General features: G+C 44.4%; 1 protein-coding gene across 16 annotated transcripts in view; it reads left to right on the top strand.

Moving 5' to 3' along the window:
* Eif4g3 (eukaryotic translation initiation factor 4 gamma 3) overlaps window positions 1-24,198 on the top strand; it is a 225,315-nt gene that overhangs the window by 178,806 nt on the left and 22,311 nt on the right. For 15 of the 16 annotated variants that reach the window (XM_050150849.1, XM_050150839.1, XM_050150803.1 and 12 more), the window contains 11 exons: window positions 897-1,067; window positions 2,206-2,403; window positions 5,815-5,961; window positions 6,298-6,534; window positions 7,468-7,572; window positions 9,400-9,532; window positions 12,226-12,320; window positions 13,339-13,432; window positions 15,994-16,111; window positions 18,515-18,732; window positions 19,955-20,070. In XM_050150849.1, the coding sequence (XP_050006806.1) occupies window positions 897-1,067; window positions 2,206-2,403; window positions 5,815-5,961; window positions 6,298-6,534; window positions 7,468-7,572; window positions 9,400-9,532; window positions 12,226-12,320; window positions 13,339-13,432; window positions 15,994-16,111; window positions 18,515-18,732; window positions 19,955-20,070 (1,632 nt within the window). The remainder of the gene's footprint in view (window positions 1-896; window positions 1,068-2,205; window positions 2,404-5,814; window positions 5,962-6,297; window positions 6,535-7,467; window positions 7,573-9,399; window positions 9,533-12,225; window positions 12,321-13,338; window positions 13,433-15,993; window positions 16,112-18,514; window positions 18,733-19,954; window positions 20,071-24,198) is intronic. The other variant, XM_050150783.1, reaches the window with a different exon arrangement.

The following is a 24,198-nucleotide window of genomic DNA, read 5'->3' as shown; positions in this document are numbered from 1 at the left end:
AGCAGTGAGGCAGCCACTAGAGAGAACTTTTACGTCTGCTGATATTCAAACTGAAGGGACCATCATGTCCTTCAGACTGCAGGGGTGATCCTCAGACTGCTCTGAGCTCCCTTCTCCTCCCTCCTGACATTCCTCTCTCCACCCAGCCACATCATTCCTGTCTCCACCTTCCTAATGCTGGGATCACCTCTGTGTGAGCTGTTTCTTTTTTTAGCCAGATTTCAATCTTAAGTAGCCCAGGGTGGCCTTGAACTAACTGAGATCCCTCTGCTTCTGTCTCCCAAGTCTTGGAATTAAAGATGTGTACCACCACTCCCTGGCCTCTAATGGCTTAACTCTGCCCTCTGATCTTCAGACAAGCTTTGTTTGTTAGATTACAAACAAAATATGACTACAGGGTCTCACCTTTAGCTCAGGTGGATGTTTCTGTGTCCTGGCCTGTGTGCTGGGATGACAGGTGTATGGGTGTGTGCTACCACAACTGGTACAAATAGTTTCTTCTTTCCTTGTCTTTTTTTTTTTTTTTTTAACAGCTAGTGTTTGGGGCAGATTGCCACTGTGGTCTACTCTGTGAGTGTTTGTGATTTGGCCACCGTGACCTGTGCAGTGCAGCTTCCCTGGAGCACAGGTTTTTTGAGCAGGACTGGGAACGGCAGTTTATCAGAGATGGACCCCCTCCACTTTTTTTTTTTTTATCCTTTTGGCACTTTAAGAGGTAGAGATGTTGTAGTGATGGTATTCGAGACCATTTTTCTTCCTCTTAAGATTATTTCTAACTCGAACACCTAATGCCTCGTCTTTTCATGGAGAAGGTTTGCTGTGAGCATGAAGCTTGAGCAGCCCTGCAGACGCAGGCACTCTGGGTTCTCTGAATGAATGTAATGTTCTTGTCCTAGTTGTTTAATGTTGGACCTCGAAGGTCTCAGCCTGGCCAGAGAAGGGAGCCCAGAAAGATCATCACCGTGTCTGTAAAGGAAGATGTGCACTTGAGAAAGGCGGAGAATGCCTGGAAGCCCAGCCAGAAGCGGGACAGCCAGGCCGACGACCCTGAAAGCATTAAAACGCAGGTGAGAAGGTGGTGCCTGTGCTCTGTGAGCTTGAGCTTTCCCTTGTAAGTTCTTCTGCCTCTTTTAGTATGTGGAAAGGTTTGTTCTGTTGGGTTTGAGACAGGTCCTGACTGGCTCCAGTTCATAGAGATTCTGACACATTAAAAATGTTAGCCATCATACCTGGCTTTTTATCCTTTTTTTCTAATGGCATTGTTCTCTAAGCTTTAGGAATGATAATCTATTTTGTCTTTACTGGTGAATCTAAATGTCACTCTGTAAAGGCTTACCGAGATTGGGCAAGGCTGTAGTCTGATCCCCAATACAAAGATAAAAGAAGAAATCACTGTGTCTTTTTCTGTGGCTCTCACTGTGTTCATATGAGGCAAGCTTTTTTTACTTAATAGGTTTCATTATGACATTTTCATGCATGTACTTTTTTTGAATAGGGTTTCTCAGTGTAACAGTCCTTGCTGTCCTGGAACTCGCTTGGTAGCTAGACCAGGCTGGCCTCGAATTCACTGAGATCTACTGGCCTCTGCGTTCCGAGAACTGGGATTAAAGGCATATTCCACCACTGCCTGGATCATTTCTACATTATTTAAAGATTCATTTTAGTTAAAATCTTTTTAATTTTTATTATTTATTTATTTTTTTATTTTTTGGTTTTTCGAGACAGGGTTTCTCTGTAGCTTTGGAGCCTGTCCTGGAGCTAGCTCTTGTAGAACAGGCTGGTCTCTAACTCACAGAGATCCACCTGCCTCTGCCTCCCGAGTGCTGGGATTAAAGGCGTGTGCCACCACCGCCCGGCAATTAAAATCTTTTTACTTAACCCTAATTAGTAATAAATTTCTAAAAACAATCATGATTTAAAAGTTCATGTAACCTTTTTAAAGTTTTAGCTGCCTCGTGTTCCTGTTTTCTGAGAAAGGCACAATAGGCTGTTCTGCAGTTGGCCCTGTATAGGGTACTGGGAGCCCCAGGTGGAATTCCTGGGGCCATAGGGGCATTAAAACTGCAGGTGACTTTTCTGACCTTTAAGTAACTGAAGTCTTTTACCTAAAATGCTCAGTAACCGAAAGTGGGTGTTGGGCATTGGCCTTGTTTACGTGGATGTATGTAAGACTAGTTAATGCTCTTTTTATTTTAACCCTCCTAGGAACTTTTCAGAAAAGTTCGGAGTATCTTAAATAAATTAACACCACAGATGTTCAACCAACTAATGAAGCAAGTGTCAGGACTTACCGTGGACACCGAGGAGCGACTGAAGGGAGTCATCGACCTGGTCTTTGAGAAAGCTATTGATGAGCCCAGTTTCTCTGTGGCGTATGCAAACATGTGTCGATGCCTAGTAACGGTAAGAAGAGAGGAAGCAGTAAAAGCAGAACCGCCAAGAGGTATATTCTCCCCTCGCTGCACATTCTTCCCAGAGTGTTATTGGGGCAATGGAAAGGGGAGAATATATTGCTAGTGCTCATGTGTAGTGTCCTTATTGATTAAAAAGAATCTGTGCTAAAGTAATGTCTGTCCCCACCACTGGGGGGGTCTGTGGAGATTGATTGAAATTGGCATAGGCTCATGATTCCTCCAACCCGGAAAGACTGAGGATGTTTAAGTTAGTAATGTGGAATTGTGTCTTGAGTGTCATCTTATAGAACTAGAGCAGCTGCTAACTTTAACATGAACTAAATTTAAAATTAAATTAACTGTTCTAATTCTGGCCTCTGGAAATGAAAAGATAGTTGTCACCAAAAATGTTTAAAATCTGATCATTTCCTGTCCTACTGAGCATATTAGCTCCTGCCTTCAATCCGAGCACTCAGGAAAAGGCGTGCTAGGAATAGGCCAGCCTAGGGTACAGAGTAAGACCCTATCAACAGCAAAAAGCACATAAATAAATAAATACCTTCCTATTCTTTAAATGTCCACAGCTGGGCTGGAGAGATGGCTCAGAGGTTAAGAGCGCTGACTGCTCTTCCAGAGGACCTGCGTTCAATTTCCAGCACCCACATGATTACTCACCACCACCTGTAATGAGGTCTGGTGCCTTCTTCTGGCCTGCAAGCATACATGCAGACAGAACACTGTATACATAATAAATAAATGTTAAAAATAAAAAAAAATCCACAGATATTTAATCCAATCCATAATTACATATGAATATAAATAACTAGAACTTGAGGTTTTGAACCCTTGGCCTGGCTCTCTCAGCCTAGCTTTAAAGGTTCCCCTGTACTTGCAGTGTTGTATGTGGGGAGTTCTCCCATGCTTCACTCAGCTCATTTCTTTTAAGATTTCTTTTCCTTTTTCTGTGTGTGTGTGTGTGTTTCTGTGTAAGTACATGCTATGTGTGTTCAGGCTGCCTATGGAAGCCAGAAGATGGTGTCAGAGTTCTTGAGGCTGGAGTTAATAGGCAGTTTTGACCTGCTAGGCATGGGTGCTAAGAACAGAATTCTGATCCTCTGGAAGAACAGCAGGTGCTCTTAACTGCTGAGCCATCTTTCCATCTCCGACTCATCTCATTTTTCTTTCTTCCCACTGCATAGACACCACCGTTGTGTTTATTTCATTGTACTGTGGGTAGTGCGCTTGTGAACGTCCATGTTCTTCCCATTTTCTACATAATCTCTACAACAGGAAACATCCCATGAGGGCTGATAGTATAGTGTCAGGCCCCTGTGGCGTAGGGTTGGGCCTGTTGGGATCGGGCCTTTCTGTACAGCTGAGGCTGCTCTTGAACTCACTCTCCTGCATCAGCCTCCCCCGTGCTGGGATTAGGGGTATGCACCACCATGGACAGTTAGCCTGTCATTCCCATTTCGCTCTGTTTTGCACTTATTATAATTGAGATTGGTCAGTTTTCCAAAATGCTGGTGGAACTGTATTGGTTCTGCTTGTGTCCTTGGACAGCACCAAAGTGTATAGAAATAGGGGTATTAAGAACTTTTAGGTATTTCTAGAATCTAGTCAGGTTAGTGTTCTCTCATATACCAACCTGTTGATAGATACACTTCCTGATTCTCTGCTGTATTTTGTAGTCATTGCCATATATTGGGTGTCATATAGTAGATGGCATGGTCTAGCTTTGGCTTTGACTTTGGAAGGCATTTGCTTTCATTTCTCTCATTTCGGGGGCGGGGGGGTTGTTTTAAGACGGAGTCTATTGTAGCTTAGACCAACTTCTGTAGCTAAAGATGACTGTGAACTTCTGACCCTCCCTCTCCCACCTGCACCTCCCAAATGCTGGCTTTGCAGGCCTGTGCCACTTCACATGTGCCATCACAGTCTCTGTCATCTTGAAGGCTGTGGGCCTGACTGCTGCACCATGATCTCATTGTGCTTTGAGGGTTGACATCTGGTTTATGGCAGCTTTGCTGCATTTGTCTAAACTGCAGTTCCTAGTTTGCCCTGCTTCCTAGGCTAGTGTTTCCTGCTGCTGTGTTGGCCCCTGGACTGTTGAGGAGAAACTGTAAATAACTCTTCCTGCATCAGAGGGAGCACTTGACTAGTCTTCAACCATAGCACAGCTCTGTCCTCCCGTGCTCTACGGCAGCACAGCTCTGTCCTCCAGTGCAATTTCAGAACTGTTGGATCTTCTTTGTAAGCCCGGAAAAGCCCTTTGGATGTTGTACAGTAACTGCTCAGGAGTTCATGGTAGAGGGCATTACAGGTCATAGGAACAATAAATAGGAGGGAGCCATTGAAGGTGTTGGGAAGCAGTTCTTACTGGGAGTAGCTAGAAACCCTCACTGCTTGCCTTCATGTGGACTAGCCCTTCCACTCTAGTCTTTCTGCTGTTAGGAAATTTCTAAAATTGCTAATTGTAGACCAAACTCAAATCTAACACGATCTTTCTTTTACCACCTAAAAGACTAGGTGTTGTGGTGCATGCCTCTAGAGGTTGAATTGGGACGGCTGTGAATTCAGGAACGGCCTAGGCAACACTCTGTGGCTTGTCTCCAAAAGAAACAAAAGTAAACACCCTACTGCATACTGATAGTCTTGCTAAGTATGGTCCAGTGTGAGGACGTCCTTCTGAGAAAAGCTAGGGCGTCAGTCAGCAAAAGCCCTGCCCTTTCCCAGGTTTTGCTGTGGCCCTGGAATTCTCCCTACTTTGCTATTTCTTGTTGTTTCTTTAGGCCAAAATTGTTTAAATCATTTTGTTGTTGTTTTTTAATCTAAGGGCTCAGGCAGTAGGGTGGCTGGCATACATGCAACTCCTACCCCTAGTGCTGTGCAAAATCCCTGCATTGTAGGGCACTCCTGTATTCCAAATTCTTGGAAGGTGGAGCAGGAGGATCAGAATTCAGGGCCACCTAGGTTGCGCGCGAGCCCTTAACAGAGCATAGATAAAAGGGTTGGTGAGATGGCTCAGTGAGCAGAGGCACTGTCACACCACTTCGATAGACTGAATTATCTCCGTAATCCATGTGGAAAGTGAGACTCCTTCATGGATGTACCATGAAGCATGTGTGTGTATGAGCACACTCATGCATACACACACACCTTGTGTAAATACAATAATAAATAAGGTTTAAACAAAGAGGTAATCCTCCCCAATTATGTCTAGGTATACCCAGGCTAACAGCTGTGCTGATAGCAGATGTTGGTAGGAAGCATATTCACAAAAGACAAGAGGTGTGTCTGAGGATGTGTCATTTTTCTCCTTTTCATTGGACTGTGGAAATGCCTTTTTTAGAATGCTTACTTTTTTGTGTATCTGCGTTAAGTAATCTCGCTGCCTTTGTACTTTACTCTCTGAATGCAGCTGAAGGTTCCCATGGCAGAGAAGCCCGGTAACACTGTGAATTTCCGGAAACTGCTGCTAAACCGCTGCCAGAAGGAGTTTGAAAAAGATAAAGCAGATGATGATGTCTTTGAGAAGAAGCAGAAAGAACTGGAAGCTGCCAGCGCTGTAAGGACTTCACATCAAGTACTGCCAGAATGGTCCCATAGCTAGCTATGGCAGATGCGAAGGGACCTGTTATTTTTAGTGCGTGTGTGTGCATGTAGCGGTGTTTTATTGCCCAATGTCAGGGGCACTCAGCTCCATACCAGAAGTCAGTCTAACTTTGTCCTTGAGAGAGGATGCTGGGTTCTATAAATCTTGATGTATTCACATTTCTGCAAGTCATTTTCTTTCTGAAGAGTTAGGCCCTTTCTTTTCTATGTCAGAGCCCCAGAGGGCATTTCAGTCCAAAAAGCGTTAGGCCCCAGATCTTAGATGCTCTTACCCCTTTTTACCCAACAGCCAGAGGAGAGGACAAGGCTTCATGATGAACTAGAGGAAGCCAAGGACAAAGCCCGTCGGAGATCCATTGGCAACATCAAGTTTATTGGAGAACTCTTTAAACTCAAGATGCTGACAGAGGCCATAATGCATGACTGCGTGGTGAAGCTACTGAAGAACCATGACGAAGAGTCCCTAGAGTGCTTGTGTCGCCTGCTCACCACCATCGGCAAGGACCTGGACTTCGAGAAAGCAAAGGTAAAGACCCAGGGACTCAGAAGGCTGAGTAGCGGTTCTCAGTCAAGTACAGAAATTGGCTGTACTCTTGCTTTAGATCTGAGGTGAGGAGGTCCCTAGTTTAATGCAGATCAGTTTGTAGATTCTCTGGCTTGTTTGGTCCTTCTCTTTTTTTCCTCTTTACCATTTTATAGGCTGTAAGCAGAAATGGGTTAAGAAACACACCAGACCTGAAAATGGGAGTAAAAACTAGCTAGTAGGATTATTTCTTTCCTCTTGAGATGTCACCCTGGGGTGACCTGTGTGCATCACCATGCATGCCTCAAGTCATTATCTTTTCTTGTTTTGTTTTGAGGCAGGGTCTCACTATAGCTCTGGCTGTTCTGGAACTCATTCTGTAGATCCAGCTGACTTTGAACTCAGAGATCTTCCTGTATCTGCCTCCCAAGTGCTGGGATTAAAGGTGTGCGCCACCAGTACCTGGCAAGATCTAACACACACACACACACACACACACACACACACACTCTCTCTCTCTCTCTCTCTCTCTCTCTCTCTCTCTCTCTCTCTCTCTTTCTCTCTCTCTCTTTTCCCAAGACAGAATTTTTCTGTAGCTTTGGAGCCTGTCTTGGATCTCACTCTGTATACCAGGCTGGCCTTGAACTCTTAGAGATCCATCTGTCTCTGCTTCCCACATGCTGGGATTAAAGGCAAGTCCACCATCGCCCATCGAAAATCTTATTCTTAAATCACCTAAGAATTTCCTTGTTACCTTATAGTTGCACATATCTGTAATCCCAGCACTGAGGAGACTATGGCAGGGGGATCCCAAGTTTAAGGCAGCCTGCAGAAAGAGACCCTTTATAATAATAAAAAAAAAAAAAAAAAAAAGTACATGGAAAGAAGAAAGTTGGGTTTCTCAGCCAGAAATCTTGGTGACTTTATGTGTTGCAGCCACGTATGGACCAGTACTTTAACCAGATGGAGAAAATCGTCAAGGAAAGAAAAACTTCGTCCAGGATTCGATTCATGCTTCAGGATGTGATAGACCTCAGACTGGTATGCTCAGTTTCTGTCATTTCGATAAACACCCTAACCAAAAGCACTATGTAAACCAGGCTAGCCTCAAATTCACTGGGTTCTGCCTGCCTCTGCCTCCCAAATGAAGGGTCAAAGGTGTACACTAACATGCTGACCAGGCATGGATCACCAGTCCAGGTTTTATATGCACCTACATTAATTATGAAAATGCCTACAGACAATATGGGTGGAACATTTTCTCAATGGAGGTTCTTCCTAGGCAACTCTGTGTTAAGGTGACAAAAAAGGAAAAAAGAAGAAACACAAAACCACAATGGAATCCCATCTATTTTAAGGAATTGGATAAATAAGACAGTGATGATTGTAGGGGTGAAAAGGTGTTTTCCTTCTTGCCCAGCAAGAGGAAGTTGCCCTCTGTTGAGTGTGTCTTCACACACTGCAGCTCTGACATTGGCCATCTGAATCCAGTGGTGGGCAATGAGACCCACTCTTTGTAAGCTCAAAGCCTCATCTCTACAGTGAACATGTTAAACTCCTAAGCCTCGTGTTTTCCTTTCCACAATAGCACTGTTGCTACCCTTGAGGTCTTACAAATGTTCAGTGAGATAACTGTGTACAGTGCAAACTCCTAGATGGTACTATTCGGTACCCTGCGTGCACCCTGTCATACCAGCTGCAGTGTTTGTCTGCCTCCTTTTCTCTTGCTTTAAGCCCTATGTTGACTACTGCAGCTGAAAGCCTAGGCCCCACTTCATTACACCCAGTCCCCATGGCATTGATGAGGCCCCTTTGTCTCACTAAACCTAGGTGTGACCTCAGTAGCAAAAGCTGTGACCAGATGATTAGATCCCACACACTAAATTCTACCCATCTCTACCACACTTGCTCATTTTAACTGTTGAGAGGTGGCCAGGATGGAGGGAGACCAGTTTTGTCTCCTGAAGAGAGAGAGGCCAGTTTGATGTGGCATTCTAGTTCTGGGATCAGAGTCATGTTATTGATGGACTAAAAATGACCATCGCCCTTGATGCAGAACCCTGTGAACTGTGGCAAGTCCTCATGTTATTAGGTCCTGGGGGATCCTCGTTCTTCCTGCTCCATGTCCCTTCCTCTCCCCGTGATGACAGTAATGACGGCTGTATCGGACTCTTCTTTCCTTTGACTTCACCCACCAGTTGTTGGATTGTGCCCTGCACTCTGCCAGAGTTGATCATTTTGTTAGCTTGAGTTTCTAGAGCACACATCATCTGTGACCAGCTGAGAACGCGCATAGTGCTCCATTTTGTGTCGCTATCTTACTGGGTTTCTTTGGTTCCCTGTGGTGGAAAGTTACAGGCTCTTTTTGGTGGAGGATGGAGTTGGGAGGTTTTGTTGTTTTGTTTTTGTTTGTTTTTCACTATAGGGTTTCTTTGTTGTAACCCTGGCCATCCTAGAACTTGCTCTGTAGACCAGACTGGCCTCAAACTCACAGAGTTTCACTTTCCTCTGCCTCCGGAGTTCTGTGATAAAAGGTGTGTGCCACTAGCCGGGCAGTGGTGGCGCACGCCTTTAATCCCAGCACTTGGGAGGCAGAGGCAGGCGGATCTCTGTGAGTCTACAAGAGCTGGTTCCAGGACAGGCTCCAAAACCACAGAGAAACCCTGTCTCGAAAAACCATAAAATAAAAAAATAAAAGGTGTGTGCCACTACCACCAGGCAAAAGTATAGGCATTTAATTTATTTTTATTTGGAAAATTACTATGGTATTATTCCTGTACATGCTAGGCAAGCACCAAGCAAGATTCCCCTCCCTTTTTGTGAAATTTTGCATTGCTTGAACGATAACCTTATTTTCTTCTTTCATAGTGTAATTGGGTGTCCCGAAGAGCAGATCAGGGCCCAAAAACTATTGAGCAGATTCACAAAGAGGCCAAAATAGAAGAACAAGAAGAGCAGAGGAAAGTCCAACAGCTGATGACCAAGGAGAAAAGAAGGCCAGGTGAGGGCAGAGATGGCTAGGGTGGGATGGAGTGCTGGGACTCTTAGGTAAGAGCCGGAAATGAGGTCACAAAGAACAGAAAGGTGGTTGTCAGGCAACACAAAGACACCTGAGACCAACCATTGACTAAGAGAGTGCAGCTTGGAAATGGGTGTTCACTTATGCAAAGCCAGGCATTCATAGACCTGCAGTGAGCATCTTCCCTCCACACTATCCGTGCAAGGTAAGAGAAGCAGTGGAAAACAACTCTCTTGGAACTGCACGGCTTGATGCCGCAGGAAATAATGTGTAGAGAACATGGGGCTGTCCTCAGTGCAGACGGATTCTCTAGGCTTTAAATTTTAGATTTAAGAATGGCGTGAAGATGCTGGGCGATGGTGGCGCACGCCTTTAATCCCAGCACTCGGGAGGCAGAGGCAGGCGAATCTCTGTGAGTTCGAGGCCAGCCTGGTCTACAGAGCAAGTTCCAGGACAGGCTCCAAAGCCACAGAGAAATCCTGTCTCGAAAAACCAAAAAAAAAAAAAAAAAGAGCTAGTTCCAGGACAGCTAGAACTGTTTGTTACACGGGGAAACCCTGTCTCAGGGAAAAAAAAAAAAAAAAAAAGAAGAAGAAAGAAACTTTCCAAACATTCCCAAAAGAGTTTTGAACTTGTCACAGGTAAACATAGGTCATGTTAGTGTGTCCTGCGTGTCAATGAGCACGGCAGGCACAGTAGTTAGCATCTCTGTGGGTGACATACTCGGCTAGGTTTTATAGAGCAATGGCTAAAAGCATGAACTCGAGCTGCTGGCTCCCCGCATCAGTTCTGCTGTTTCATAGCTGTATGATCTTGCACAAGATACTGCTTGCAAGGTGGACTTAAGGAATTTTGCCTTGTCTAGCAGTAACATCTGGCTTGGAGTGAACATTCAATTGCTATTGGCTGGTGCAGACAGTTTCACCCATTGTAGAGCAGTCAGGAAAGCAAAGTTTACATTTGTGTTTCAAGGACTGCCCCACCAAGGACTTCGCAGCTTGCCTTTCAGGTAATGACCTCTATTTGCTAGTGAGCAAAATGGAGAAAGAATCAGAGATTTTGTTAAGGCCTAATTCATAGGAGATGTGCACATGTGACTGAAAAAAGAACGTGGTTGACAGCAGAGTGATGGGAAAGAGCTAGAGTGTTGGTGCCACTGAAAGCCACGAGTGTGTTGATGGCACCAAGATCAGGTAGCCGTTGGTCCATGGCAGTGAAGTGATCGCTCATTTCTTCGTTTGTTCAACAAGTTCCGAGTGGCACTCAACTAGGTCGTGTGCTGGGCAGCAGTAATTAAATACTGAAGCAGAATATTTCATTGATCAAACAAGTGAGGAGAGAGAAATATGAGGGGAATGCAAGAGTTAAAGGGAGTGGGTGCAGTTTTCATAGTTTTTATACATGGCCTGCCTTAGAGGTCAGAGAACAAATTGAAGGACCCTGTTTTCTCCTTCTACCATGGGGGTTCCAGTATCAAACTCAGGTCATCAGGTCTGGCAGCAACTGCTTCTGCCTGTTGAGCCATCTCACCATCCCAGAGGACTTTGGCCAGGGAGATGAGAGAGAAGCTGGTGCTGCCAAGCCAGCCTGAATCAGGTGAGGCTGGGAAGTTATGCGTACATCTGAGTAAGGAGGAAGATGTACAGAGGAGAGAAAGCTCAAAGGCCTGCAACAGGAAGAGTGTGCTTAGAGCTCTGGACCTAGATGGTAAAGGGTTACAGAAGACAGGGACAGAGCACTGGGGACCAGAAAACTGATAACTAGTTGTAGGCCATTTGTTAGTACATCTTGTCTTTTTCTCATTGGGATGACAGCAACCAGATGTGTTTCAAACAGAACAACAGCAAGATGTTTGTACTTTATAGAACACATTATTGGCCATGATACAGAACCATAGCCATTTCTTATCCTGATCTTGGAAGCTTGATTAGAGCTGCCATGAACTCAGCAACCTGAAAAGGGCTCCCATCCTCATTCTATATGATTTGGTTCTTTTATCTTTGAGACAGGGTCTTACTATGTATATGTGGCCAGCCTGGAACTCTGTGTAGCCCAGACTGGCCTAGAATTCCTGATTCTCTTGCCTCTGCCTCCCAAATTCTGAGTTGGCAAGTATGTGCCACCATGCCTGGCTTTGCAATTATTTTAAAGGTGTACGTGGCAAGAGCTTACAATTAGAAATGAAGTTTGAAAGGGAAAGAAGTCAGGTTTTTCCTCCTGAGCACCTAAGGATCAATCGGGAGAGAGAGGAAAGCATGCCCGTTCCACAGAACCATTCATTTAGCTCTTTCCATGGGGCAGATACAGTTACCATTAGCTCTGCTCACACCAGACTCCTCCCTCCTCAGCCAATAGCTAGGAGTCATTTGTTTCGGTTGTTTTTATCTGTTGATAATGTTTGTTGAGAGTCAGTGACTGTTCTCACATTGTCATACTATGTGGATTAAAGGTTCTTGACCAGGTGTGGTGGTTTACATCCATATGTAGCCAACCTGGTATACACAGTATAACTCAGTCTCTAAAAAAGGAAAATAAACTTCCTCAACAGGGATGTCATTAATATTTTAATAACTTTGTTTGTCATCTCCTGGCATCGCTCAGTTGACAGTATTGCTCACCTAGTACCAGACTGACTTGAGGTGATGAGAGACTGATATATTATGTCCCCCTTGCAGGTGTTCAAAGAGTGGACGAAGGTGGATGGAATACTGTTCAAGGAGCCAAGAACAGCCGTGTTCTGGACCCCTCCAAATTTCTGAAAATCACTAAGGTGACTATGATGCATAATGTTTTATTTTGTTTTTGTTTTTCACGACAGGTTTTTTCTGTAGATTTGGGACCTGTCCTAGAACTAGCTCTTTTAAACCAAGCTGGCCCCAAACGCACAGAGGTCCACTGCTTCTGCTGGGATTATAGCTGTGTGCCATCACTGCCCAACAAGTATGATGCTTAAAAAATGTACGAAACTGGGTGCATGCTTATAATCCCAGTGCTTAGGAGGATCAGAGAAAGTCCGTGTCCTCTTCAGCTACACAGCAATTTAAAGCCAGCCTAGGCTACATGAAACCTTGCACCCCACAAGCCCCAAATAGGTGTATGGTGTATGTGTTGAAATTTTTAAACATATACATGCATTCTGCAGAGCCAAGTGTGGCAGTACACGCCTGTAAATCTAACACTTTGGTAGTTACCGCAGGAGGATTGCTATGAATTTGTGGCCAGTCAGGGCTATGTAAACAAATTGACAAAACAGTTTGCAAACTGCTGGCATTGTTATATTAGAAGAGTCATTTGAAACTGTGTTTCATTTGGCAAGTTAATAAGCCATTCTGAGCAGACCTGAGTACCCTGGAAACCACTGTGGCCATCATGTAGGTCTGATTTGCCTAATCCAAGAAAATTGGTTGTTTTACCTTGAAGCAGGGTGTCCTGGCTGGCCTGGAATTTGTTATGTAAAACTAGGCTTGCATGGACCTTTGCCTCCTGAGTGCTGGGATTAAAGGTGTGCACCACTACTTAAATTTAGGTTTCTTGCCAGGTGGCGGTGGTGCACGCCTTTAATCCCAGCACTTGGGAGGCAGAATCAGGGGGATCTCTGTGAGTTTGAGGCCAGTCTGGTCTACAAGAGCTAGTTCCAGGACAGGCTCCAAAACTACAAAGAAATTCAAGTTTCTTAAACTGAAACACCAACTTTTTTGTTTGTTTGTTTGTTAAAATTATTTGTACTGCACTGAAAAAAAACATTCTAGAATTTACCTGTGAATAATCCTTGGCCACTTTTGTTACAGCCCACCATTGACGAGAAGATTCAACTGGTTCCTAAGGCACAGCTGGGCAGCTGGGGCAAAGGCAGCAGCGGTGGAGCAAAGGCAAGCGAGACTGGTATGTGTGGAGGGCCCTTTACGGCTGCCTGAGTCTGTAATACCGTTGCCCTGTGTCACTTTCCCAGAGTCTGGAACTGTTAGGAAAAGGTCTATAGTCTAACCTGCCTGGACTTCCTCAGTGCCTCTCGATAACATCACATAGAAGCTTCTTTTTTTATAGGGCTCTCTCAATATCTAGAAAAAAATTGTAAACTTTTTTAGATTTGTTTTTATCAGTATAACCATTTTTGCCTGGAGGTTTGTATGTATACCACATGCCTGCTTCTTGCCTGCTGAGGTCAGAAGAGGGTCTGGAATTTGGGACCTAGTGGTTATGAGCTGCCGTGTGGGTGCTGGGAACTGATAGAGGTCTTCTGGAAGAACATTCAGTGTTCTAAACACTGAGCTGTTGCTCCAACCCGCTCCACATTTACTGCTTTTGTTTGTTTATTTGTGGTAATTTGAGACAGTGTTTCTGTGTGTTGTTCTGCTTCTGCCTCCTAAATGCTGGGATTAAAGGCGTACACCACTCTTGCCTGAGTAACATTTAAACTTTAGAGAAAATATCTTTTTTAGTTAAGCTGTTTGTTTTATTTTTAAGCTTTTTTTTTTTTTTTTTGAGACTGATTCTCACTCTGTATCCCTGACTGGTCTGCAACTCACTATATAGACCCAAGTATTCAGATTAAAGACATGCCAGGCCAGCACTAGGTGTTTGTTTTGTTTTGTTTTTTCCTCCAAATGCCTCAACTCCTAGAATTCAAGAGATTAGGATGGGAAGATCCTCTATTCAAGCCTGCCTAAATTACATATCTTCAGAAAGCTAGTTTGCAGCTAGGTGTTGTGATACTAGCCCTCATGAGGCTGAGGCAGGAGAACTGCTCTAAGTTTGGGTACACAACTTGGCAACACAGTAAGGTCCAGACCAGCAGAGCTACAAGCCAGTGAGACCACTTGAACTTGGTGGGGCATTTTTGTTTTGTTTTGTTTTGGAAGAACAGTAAGTTGAGAGGAGTTAGGAGTGGATCTGGGAGAATTTAGGGGAATGGATTGAGAGTAATTATGATTAGAATACATTGTATGATTCTTAAGGAATTAGTAAAAATATTTTTTAAGTTTACATTCAAGAACCATAGAGTCTTATTACAGATATGCAAAATTCTCACAATATTGTATTTTTGGTTTGGTTTTCGAGTCTAGGGTTTTCTGTGTAATTGCTCTGACTGTCTTGAACTTTATTTGTAGTCCAGGCTGCCCTTGAACTCACGGAGATCTGCCTCTGCCTCTGCCTCTGCCTCTGCCTCCCGAGTGCTGGGATTGTTAAAGGCCTGTGTCACCACCGACTGCCATCTCACAGTGTTTTTGTTGCAATCATTGTTTTATCGTGGTCCAAATTCATGCCTCTAGCACATGTGACCAAATTGGAAAAAGCCTGAACCATCAAAAACCTGTCTTGACGACCCGAGAAACCCAATGACTCAAAAGAAAACTAAGAAATTTTAAGTTTTCTTAAATTCTTTTCAATCCCAATGTCTATATTTTTACTTCTACATAAATGACAGCATTATGTTGGGTAGTTTTGGGCTGTGTCCTGCTTTGTTCCCTTCCACCTGCTTACCACATCTGTTTTTGTGCCCTACTCAGGTGACTTACATACTTAGGGGCTTTTCTGTTCATTTTTTGTGGTTGGCTAAAAATGTTTTTAAGGAGAGAGATTTGTGCTGAACAAACTCTCTAGGCTCTGATATGCTAAAGCCCTGTAATGTACTTGTCAGAATGTGATAGGTGTCAGCTGCACTTGTTGGAAGTCACTGTTGGGCGGGCAGTGGTGGTGCACGCCTTTAATCCCAGCACTCAGGAGGCAGAGGCAGGTAGATCTCCGTGAGTTCGAGACCAGCCTGGTCTATAAGAGCTAGTTCCAGGTCAGGCACCAAAAACTCCAGAGAAACCCTGTCTCAAAAAAAATAAAATAAAAATTACTGTCTGTAGCCATGCCTCCTTTGCTACTGCTATACACTAAGCAGTGGGCCTGGTTAGAACTTTGGATGGGAGCATTTACTGGTCATTGAGCTTCTAACCTTCCTTGGCTCTCTTGCTTGATAAACTGTCCATTTCCACTCTTTTGCTTAGAGAAGTTTCTGCCCTCCGGGCTAGGGTGCAGTTCAGTTGGTAGAGTCCCTGCTTAGCGTGCACAGAGCGCTGGGTTTGAGCCTTAGTAACTCAAGCAATGGGTGTGGTGGTGAATGCTTGTGGTTCCAGCATGCAGAAGATGGGAGTCATGAGGATCTGAAGTTAAAGGTCATCCTCGGCTACATAGTGAGTTCTATACTGGCCTGGCCTATATGAGTTCTTATCAAAAAAGGAACAAGGGTGGCAGGGGAGTGGGGGGCATGTAGTTCACCTGTAGTCCCCAGAGTCAGGGCCCACCTGGACAACATAGATCTGTTTCAGACTTAAAAGGAAAGAAATTCCTGCTTTTATTCCTTACTCCCGGGAGGCAAGAAAACAGAGTATTTACATATTGACCATGTAATTTGTGTTGGTTTTTTTTTTTTTTTTCTAAATCTATAACACCTATAGATGCCTTACGGTCAAGTGCTTCCAGTTTAAATAGATTTTCTCCTCTGCAACCTCCAGCACCTTCAGGGTCGCCATCAGCCACACCTTTAGAGTTTGATTCCCGAAGGGCATTAACCAGGTGAGAATTTACTTTTCGCGTTTACTAATGGCTGTCTGTTCCCTGGCACACGGGTGTATTTTGTCCCTTCCTCTGTCTCTCTCTCTCTCTCCCTGTAACACATGTGAGCTATGGTAATAATCCTTGCATGCATTCTTGTCATCCCTAAAGTTAATGTCTTCCTTTAACCTTGACACTCCATAGTTTCTAGGTGGGGATATAATCATGTTTTGGCGTTGGCATCGGGTGGAATCAGGGAAGAGCAGGATATCTGTCCTTACTTTTCCTTAGGAAAGTCTGGTGGCCCAGATAGAGAACAGTGCAGGCAGGTCTAGGCCTTGGAAAGCTCTTCCAGCGTGGAAATATCCTTGCACTCAAGTGTGTAAATTAAGGAACATGAGCAGTCACTAGCCAGCCTTTTAGTTCTGTCTCTTGTGTTCTTCAAGCTCAATACTGTATTCCATTAGTAGACGTCTAGACCGTGTCACTCATTCCTGAGGCTTCTGCAGCTGTCTGTTGAGTACTGGTCTGTGGCCCGCTGCTTCTGTGGACTCTGGTGGTTCTGATATTCATGTACTGGTGTATGTTCTTTGGGTCAACTTCTGTCCAGCCTGAGTTTTCCGCCTCTGCACCCCACCCCGCCCCCCCATCAGTCTTCTGCTTCTGAGTCACAACAGTCGAGAATTGTCTGAATAAATCATCAGGGAGACGTCAGAGTTCTTGAGATAATAAAGTGCATGCCTTTAGCTGGCAAAGGTTACTGTGCTTCTCTCAGATAATTCCCGAGTCTCTAAAGTTTCTGGAGTCTCTCAGGCTGTGAGTCTGGACTCTCTTAATGGTGGTTTCCCGTCATTCATTCAGCTCACACTTCATTGCTGTTCTATAAACGAATAAGGAATTAGCATTGACTTCTAAAGTATTTTAGTAAAGTGGAGCTATACCTAGACTGTGTGGCGTATGCTTAACCAGCTTAAGGCCCTGGGTTTAATCTCAGACCTCCATACTCAAAACCTTCCAGTTGATAATAAAATTTTCTGAGCTGTGCCATGTAGGCCTGCAGTCTTGTCACAGACTCTCGGTGCTTCTAGGAAACAGCTCTGTCCTCCACTTTGCACTTTGAGTTACTGCGTTTGTGTGCATTGGGAGGGGCTGGCAGGTGCGATGGTATATGTGGAGCTTGGGACAGGACAACTGGAAAGACTTGGTCCTGGAGATCAAACTCCAGTCATTAGGTTACCAGCAAGCTCCTTTACCTGCTGAGCTCTCTCACGGTCCTCTACTTTAATAGCTTTTTGTCTTTGGTGATTTCACATATGAATACAGTGTATTTAGATCTATTCACATTCCTATAACCCACTGGGCCCTCCTCCCCTATATTCTCCTTCCAACTTCATACTTTCTACTTTTTGGTTTTTTCGAGACAAGGTTTCTCTGTAGCTTTGGTTTCTGTCCTGGAACTAGCTCTTGTAGACCAGACTGGCCTCAAACTCACAGAGATCCGCCTGCCTCTGCCTCCCAAAGAGCTAGGATTAAAGGCGTGCGCCACCACCACCTGGCTCCTTTTTGTTTATACATACAAATCTATATTTGAAACCATTGTAGCATTAGAGCTCCCAGATGCTCCCTGGCGTAGGGCATTCACAGGAGCATAGGCAGCAGGCCATGGCTCACATGACTAAGGAGAACAGACTGCCTCCCTCAGCAGTGTCATTCATGAGAAACTCCTGACTCTGCAGTCTTTGTTTGGTTGGTTTGGTGTTTTTGTTGTTTTGTTTTTGGAGATAGGGTTTCTCTCTGTAGCCTTGGCTGTCCTGGAACTTGTTCTCTTTACTAGGCTGACCAAGAACTCAGAGATCAGCCTGCCTCTACTCCCATAGTGCTTGGATTAAAGCCACCTGGCTCATGCAGGAATTTTTAAAGAGGCCTTTGATCCTTAAAAATAAAACTGTCGCACTTTATATATAAGATCCATCAAATTACTCTAAGTAAAAAAAATCAAAGACCACACAAATTAAAAAAGAAGTATCCTTTTTCCTACTACAGGTGAAATGAAACCATCTTAGGGAGTATTCCTCTGGAAACTTGGATTTGAGCCTGTTTCAAGAGTAGTGTGCTTTGAAATAGAGTCAGTGCCTTGTATCTAAAGTCATGTGGGAGGCTGGAAAGTGGATCGGCTAGTCATGTGCTTGCCAATCAAGGATGATGACCTGAATTTCATCACCAGTACCCATGTTAAGGTGGGGGAGACCTCTGACTCCCTAAGGTTGCCTTCTGACCTCTACTTAAATGCCATGACATGCGCGTCTAAAATAAAGTTCTATGTAGAAAACCTGCATTTTGAGTGGTAGTTGGTAATGCTTACAGTGTTGTTCTGTGGTTTGAATATAAAATGTCTTTTAAAACATATCTTTTTTTTCTTTGAAGTCGTGGAAGCATGGGCAGGGAGAAGAGTGACAAGCCACTTCCAGCTGGAACAGCCCGTCCCAACACCTTCCTGAGGGGCAGCAGCAAAGACCTGCTAGATAATCAGTCTCAGGAGGAGCAGCGCAGAGAGATGCTGGAGACTGTGAAGCAGCTGACTGGAGGTGTAGACGCCGAGAGGGCCAGCTCCGATGTTGACCGAAACAAGCCGAGGGAGCTAGGTGAGAGGGCTCTTGGGAACAAGACAGAACTAGCTCTTGACATAAAATTCAGAAGCAAAATACAGGGGCTGGAGAAACAGCAGTTCAAAACACCGGCTCCTCCTCCAGGGGATCCTTCCCAAAACTCACATGGTGGCTCACAGCCATCCAGTTTGGGCACCCGCTTCTGACCTATGTGGACACAGCACTCAGTGGTGCAGGCACAACACTAATACCCATGAAGGGAGATAAGGAGTAGTGAAAACCACAAAGACTTCCTGCATGGGCAGAATCCAGGACCCACACTGGCAGCACCTGCACAGCAGCGTCATTTGCTGCCATGAGTCTCTTTCCTGTGCTGTCTTCACAGTGCTCTCGGTCTCCCTGTCTCTGGAGTGTCGGGGTGACAGGCCCTCTTTCTTTATGTTAGTCATTCTGAGTTTCTCACAAGTCCTTTCAGCCCCTCATTGTCCACTGTCATTAGCGTGTTTGTGCTGGCTAAAGACCCTGAAGGGTGTGAAGGCTCTTGTTATTTCTGCTTAACAAAGAGAAGGTATCAGAATGTCTTTTCCAGTCTCCATCTCTCTGGTAACTTCTGTGGGGTCTGTTTGTATTTAGTATGCATGTGCTCCCCAAACTTGCTTTGGTGATGCTGTAACTGTTCCTTCATGTCTTTAATCTGGGCTCTGTTTTTATCTCCATGCGCCTACACTCTATCAGTTCTTACAAAAAAAAGTGGGAAACTGGCATAAAGACATTTTTGGATCAAAACTGATAGAGTGGTTTTGAATGGTCTTTGAGGTCTTGATGCCTGGTAGAGATGAGCAGATGTGAAGCAGGGGAAGCTCTGCTGAGGGAGCAGCATGCACAGTTGCAGTAGGAAAAGCCAGGGCATGTTTACACAGGTACCACACTGGACCAGTGTGGCCTGCAGGACCCCAGCCCTTGTGTGTGCTCTAGGCCTTCGTGTAGTAAACCTCGGAATGTTGCAGGGAAGAAACCCTAAAGGTTAACAATATCCCAACTCCTGTTTGTGGCTATAGAGCAGACCACGGTGTTACTTTACCCTGTGCCTGTTTGTTCTAAAGTAAAGGGCTTCTTGATTCTGCTCTCATGTGTCTGATCCTGTTAAACTGCTATCTATGAAGTATCTCCATTGCAAAACTGATGTGAAGGCGTGTAAATATTACCAGCATGACCCTGCTTTACTGATACTTCCTGCCCTTTCTGGTCTTATTCGTAGTGAAATCAGACATGTGTGCAATGTCAGCCCCTGACAAGCCTGCACTGTCAGAAGAAGAAGTGGAGAGGAAGTCCAAGTCTATCATTGATGAATTCCTGCACATCAATGACTTTAAGGTAAATGTTGACAGTGACGAAGGGAAGTAGCTCTTAGGCAGCCTGAGTCAGAGTGCCGTGGGGTTGGGTCTGAACAGTGTCATTATGAGCGAATAAGGCATAGATTAAGTAATCGAATCCTCAAGGTTCAGTTTGCTTAGCTCAAGCATTTCTGACAGGTACCATGTTTTAAATTGATGCTCTCTGTCATTCACAAATGTAATGGGAAGAGAGAATGGATCCTAGTGACAGTGTAACCGAGTGGAGACTAAACTGACTGTGGCATTAGGAGCAGAGGCAGCATGTTACAACTGGTTTCTCCTGGCTCCACTTCCACCTGTCTGAGCCCTTGAATACATCCTCGTCGTTCTCATGTTGACCTGAATTATGGGTGCCACCACTTTTCTTTATTTTGTGTAAGTGGGAAGCACGGAAGGACATTGTGTGTTCCAAGTCAGGCAGCCTTACAACACTTCAAGACCCTTAGGTGATTTTGCCCTTCTAACTTCTCCACCTAGACTTTAAAATGATGGTCAGTAGGATAGGTCTTCTGCCTGACAGAAACCCACAGTCCAGTGACAGAGCAGATAACTCCACAAATGTCCTTTGAGCTGGAGGAGCTGGCAACTGGCAAAGGTCACGTGACACAATCTAGTTCTCTACTGAGGTCAGGAAGTGTCCCTTCTGTTAAACATTTGTCAACTGTCTTAAATAACTTTGCTTTAGTATCGAAAATCTCATCATCCATTTTTCTGAATAACATAGTCCATACCTGCTTTTTGTGTGCATCTCTCTTGATTATGTGTGTCCCAGGCTTTCTAATTAATATTGTCCAGAATTTGGGAGCAGGAAAAATTTCAGTTTTGAGAAGTTGTATTTGGTTTGGTTGTGTTTGTTTTGAGAAGTTGTGTTTGGTAGTGTTTTTGAGAAGTTGTATTTGGTTTGGTTGTGTTTGTTTCGAGAAGTTGTATTTGGTTTGGTTGTGTTTGTTTTGAGAAGTTGTAATTGTTTTGGTTGTGTTTGCTTTGAGAAGTTGTATTTGGTTTGGTTATGTTTGTTTTGAGAAGTTTTATTTGGTTTGGTTGTGTTTGTTTTGCTTTGGCTTTGGTTGCTTTTGAAACAGAGGCTCGAGTAGCCAAGGCCAACTTCACACTCCCTCCAGTGGCCAGGTCTGACCTTGAATTTTTAGTTCTCCTGCCTCTTGTTTCCCAGGTGCTGGGTTTGTACCACCGACACAGCTTTATTTTATTCTGTTTTGAGACAGGGTCTTGCTCAGTAGCATATATTAACTTGGAATGCAATATATAGACTAGACTGGCTTTGAACTTGTGGCAATCCTCCTGCCTCATCTTCCTCCTTACTGCAATTACAGGCATGGGTCACCAGACCCAGCTAGAAAATTGGCTTTTGATGATGATAAAGGTTTACACTACCACCGCCCAGTCAGGTGGGAGTTCTTATTAAACTCGGGAGGAATAGGGCTGAGCCAGGTTTCCCGGATGGGACTGTTGGAGTCAGGTAGGCCTCATTTGTTCTCCACAGAAGGCAGCTGTGCGTGCAGACGGGCTGTGTGGACTGGACAGTGATAGACAGTTCTGATTGTTTGCTGTGTGCTGGTTGCTCTTCTGCGAGTCGTTTATATATTGCTTTGCATAATCCATATGGTACCCTCTGAAAGTGATTTTGGCCTCTTGATTTTTGACCTCAAGCTCCCAATGTATCTAGCCAATGATGCCCTTCACCTCCTGACCCTGCTGCCTTAACTGCAGGCACATGGCATCATGCCTGGTTTATGGGTTCCTTGGAATTGGACCCAGGACTTCCTGCACTTGAAGCCAGTGATAGAGCTACCTCATGCGTCCTGAAGTTTCCATTATGGTGAAAGTCGCGTTTGCAGAAAGAAAAACAAAGTGTAAAGCCATTCTGAGTCGCCTGTGAAGATACAATACTGAGTTTAGCTGCAGACCACAAACAGCTTCATCTCATGTCCTGTGCAGTGTTAGGGTGTTAGCACAAGGACCTGCAGAGCTCACTCCAGGGAAGCACTTCCTACCTTCTTAAGTGCTCTGTTAGCTATCTGGTACCAGTGCTAGTGCAAGGTAACGTTTGCGGAACCTTTATTTTGTTACTGGTAGTTCTCAAGTGCGTATTCACATGCATTCATACACACATTCTTAGAAAATTGTGGTTAGAGTTAGCAGGCTTGGTAGTGTGTACCTGCAATTCCAGCACCCAGGAGGTAGAAACAGTAGAAAGATTTTGAGTTCAAGGCTAACTTTGGCTCCATGTGAACCCCAGCTGGGAGGTGGAGTGGTGTGTGTGTGACTAAGAAATTATTACACTGTTGCAGTCACATAGTAATTTAGGCAGAGCCAGAACTTAAGACTTCTTGTTTGTCCTGCTCTACCATGTATGTTTTTGTTTTGAGAGGGGTTCTCACTATGTAGCTTAGGCTGTCCTTTAACTCTTTATAAACTAGGCTATCCTCTAACATAAGTTTTTAGCCTATGCTATCTATACTTACTGAACTTCCTAAAGTGTTTCAAGCCCATTTTAGGGAATGCTACCTAGATTTACTATATGGTAAATAGCATAGTGGGCTGTTGTGGGGAAATTTGACAGGCAGAAGTTAGAAAAAGGAAAGTAAGGCCATCAAGGTGATGTAGCAGGTATAGATACTTGCTGCCGTGCTAGCAGGCCTGGAGTTAATCCTCTGGTCCCGCATGTTGTCATCTGTCTTCCACGCCCTATGGCTAAGCTGTCTCACCAGCCCATGTCCAGCTATGTGACATGTCATCTGAAATGTGTTGAGCCAAACTCATGGGTCTCCTGTGACACATGGCACATGTCATGCACAGCTGCCTGGAGACTGAATGGTTTGCATCCGTGCTTTCTCCTGCCAAGGATAAGGTGAGCAGAAAGGCAGCAGTCACAAGACAGCAGGCAAAAATGTGTCTCAGATGTCAGGGTTGTGGTAAGCTAGATGGCTCTAAAGACACAGCATGACAAGGGGTACCAGCTCTCTGTTGAACACAGCAACAAAGAGCTGCATTGTACTTAGGGAGCAGTAGCCTGTGTCCCAGTGTAAGCTTTTTACATATGTGGGAAGGCAAAACAGAGACACCTGCAGACACTTCTGCTTCAATCAGTGTTCACCTTCTTGCCTCCCCCAGCCCTTGTAGTAGCTGAGGGCAGAGAGCTGCTCTGGAAACTGAGCTGGCCAGGCAGATGGGATTTTGTTCTCCGGTTCAGAGAATTGCCTAGCCGGGTCGCTCCATAATCCACGTGACTTTGTGCAATGGAAGATTGTGCCAGTGCTGGCATTCCAAGGCAGGTTGATCTCACTGAGACATTTGGTCTTGTTTGTATTTGGGGGAAGAGGTCCCCTGTGAAACAGTCCTGGGACTAAAGATATGCACCACCACTTCCAACTCACGTTAAGGTCTTTGAATTTTGGTGTTCAGTTTTCTGTTTCACAGTATCTTGTTTTTAGATTTTTAAGATGATTTATGACCAACCTATCATCCATATACATTATATGCATAAATGTTAATTAACATCTTTTTTCAAAGTCAGTAAACACAGTATAAAATAATACACACACACATATATATGTTATGTTTTCGTTTTTTCAAACATTCTCCTACTGTAGTGGAGACTGGCCTCAAAACTTGTGACAATCCTCCTGCCTCAGCCTCTTGAGTGCTAGGAGTATAGGTATGAACCATCACACTCTGTTTAGGAACATATTTTGATGCTGGTCCTTTGAATTACTTTTAATAAAACTGTTGACCTAAGGGCTGCAGACATGGATCAGCAGTTTAGGTCCCTTACTGCTCTTGCAGAGGATTCAGGTTCAGTTCCCTGCACCCACAAGGCTCATAACCAACTTTAGCTGACACCTGTGGTATACATACATACATTCAGGTGCATTCACACACACGTAAATTGCAAAGATAAATCTAAAATGTACCCAAAGTGTCAGCCATGTAAGGCCATCCTCTGAGAGGGGAAGGAGACTCAAGTCTCACTGAATTACCCAGTTTCAAGCCAGATTAAAGTGATCATCCTGCCTCAACCTTCCAACCAGCTGATCACAACTAAGACTACAGATGTGTATCGCCGTGTTCAGATTTATATTTAGATACT

Source organism: Alexandromys fortis, unplaced genomic scaffold (assembly GCF_014885135.2).
Source record: "Alexandromys fortis isolate MF-2015 unplaced genomic scaffold, M_Fortis_MF-2015_v1.1 scaffold_26, whole genome shotgun sequence".
In the NCBI taxonomy this organism is placed as follows: domain Eukaryota; kingdom Metazoa; phylum Chordata; class Mammalia; order Rodentia; family Cricetidae; genus Alexandromys; species Alexandromys fortis.
This window is presented reverse-complemented; position numbering and strand designations above follow the sequence as displayed.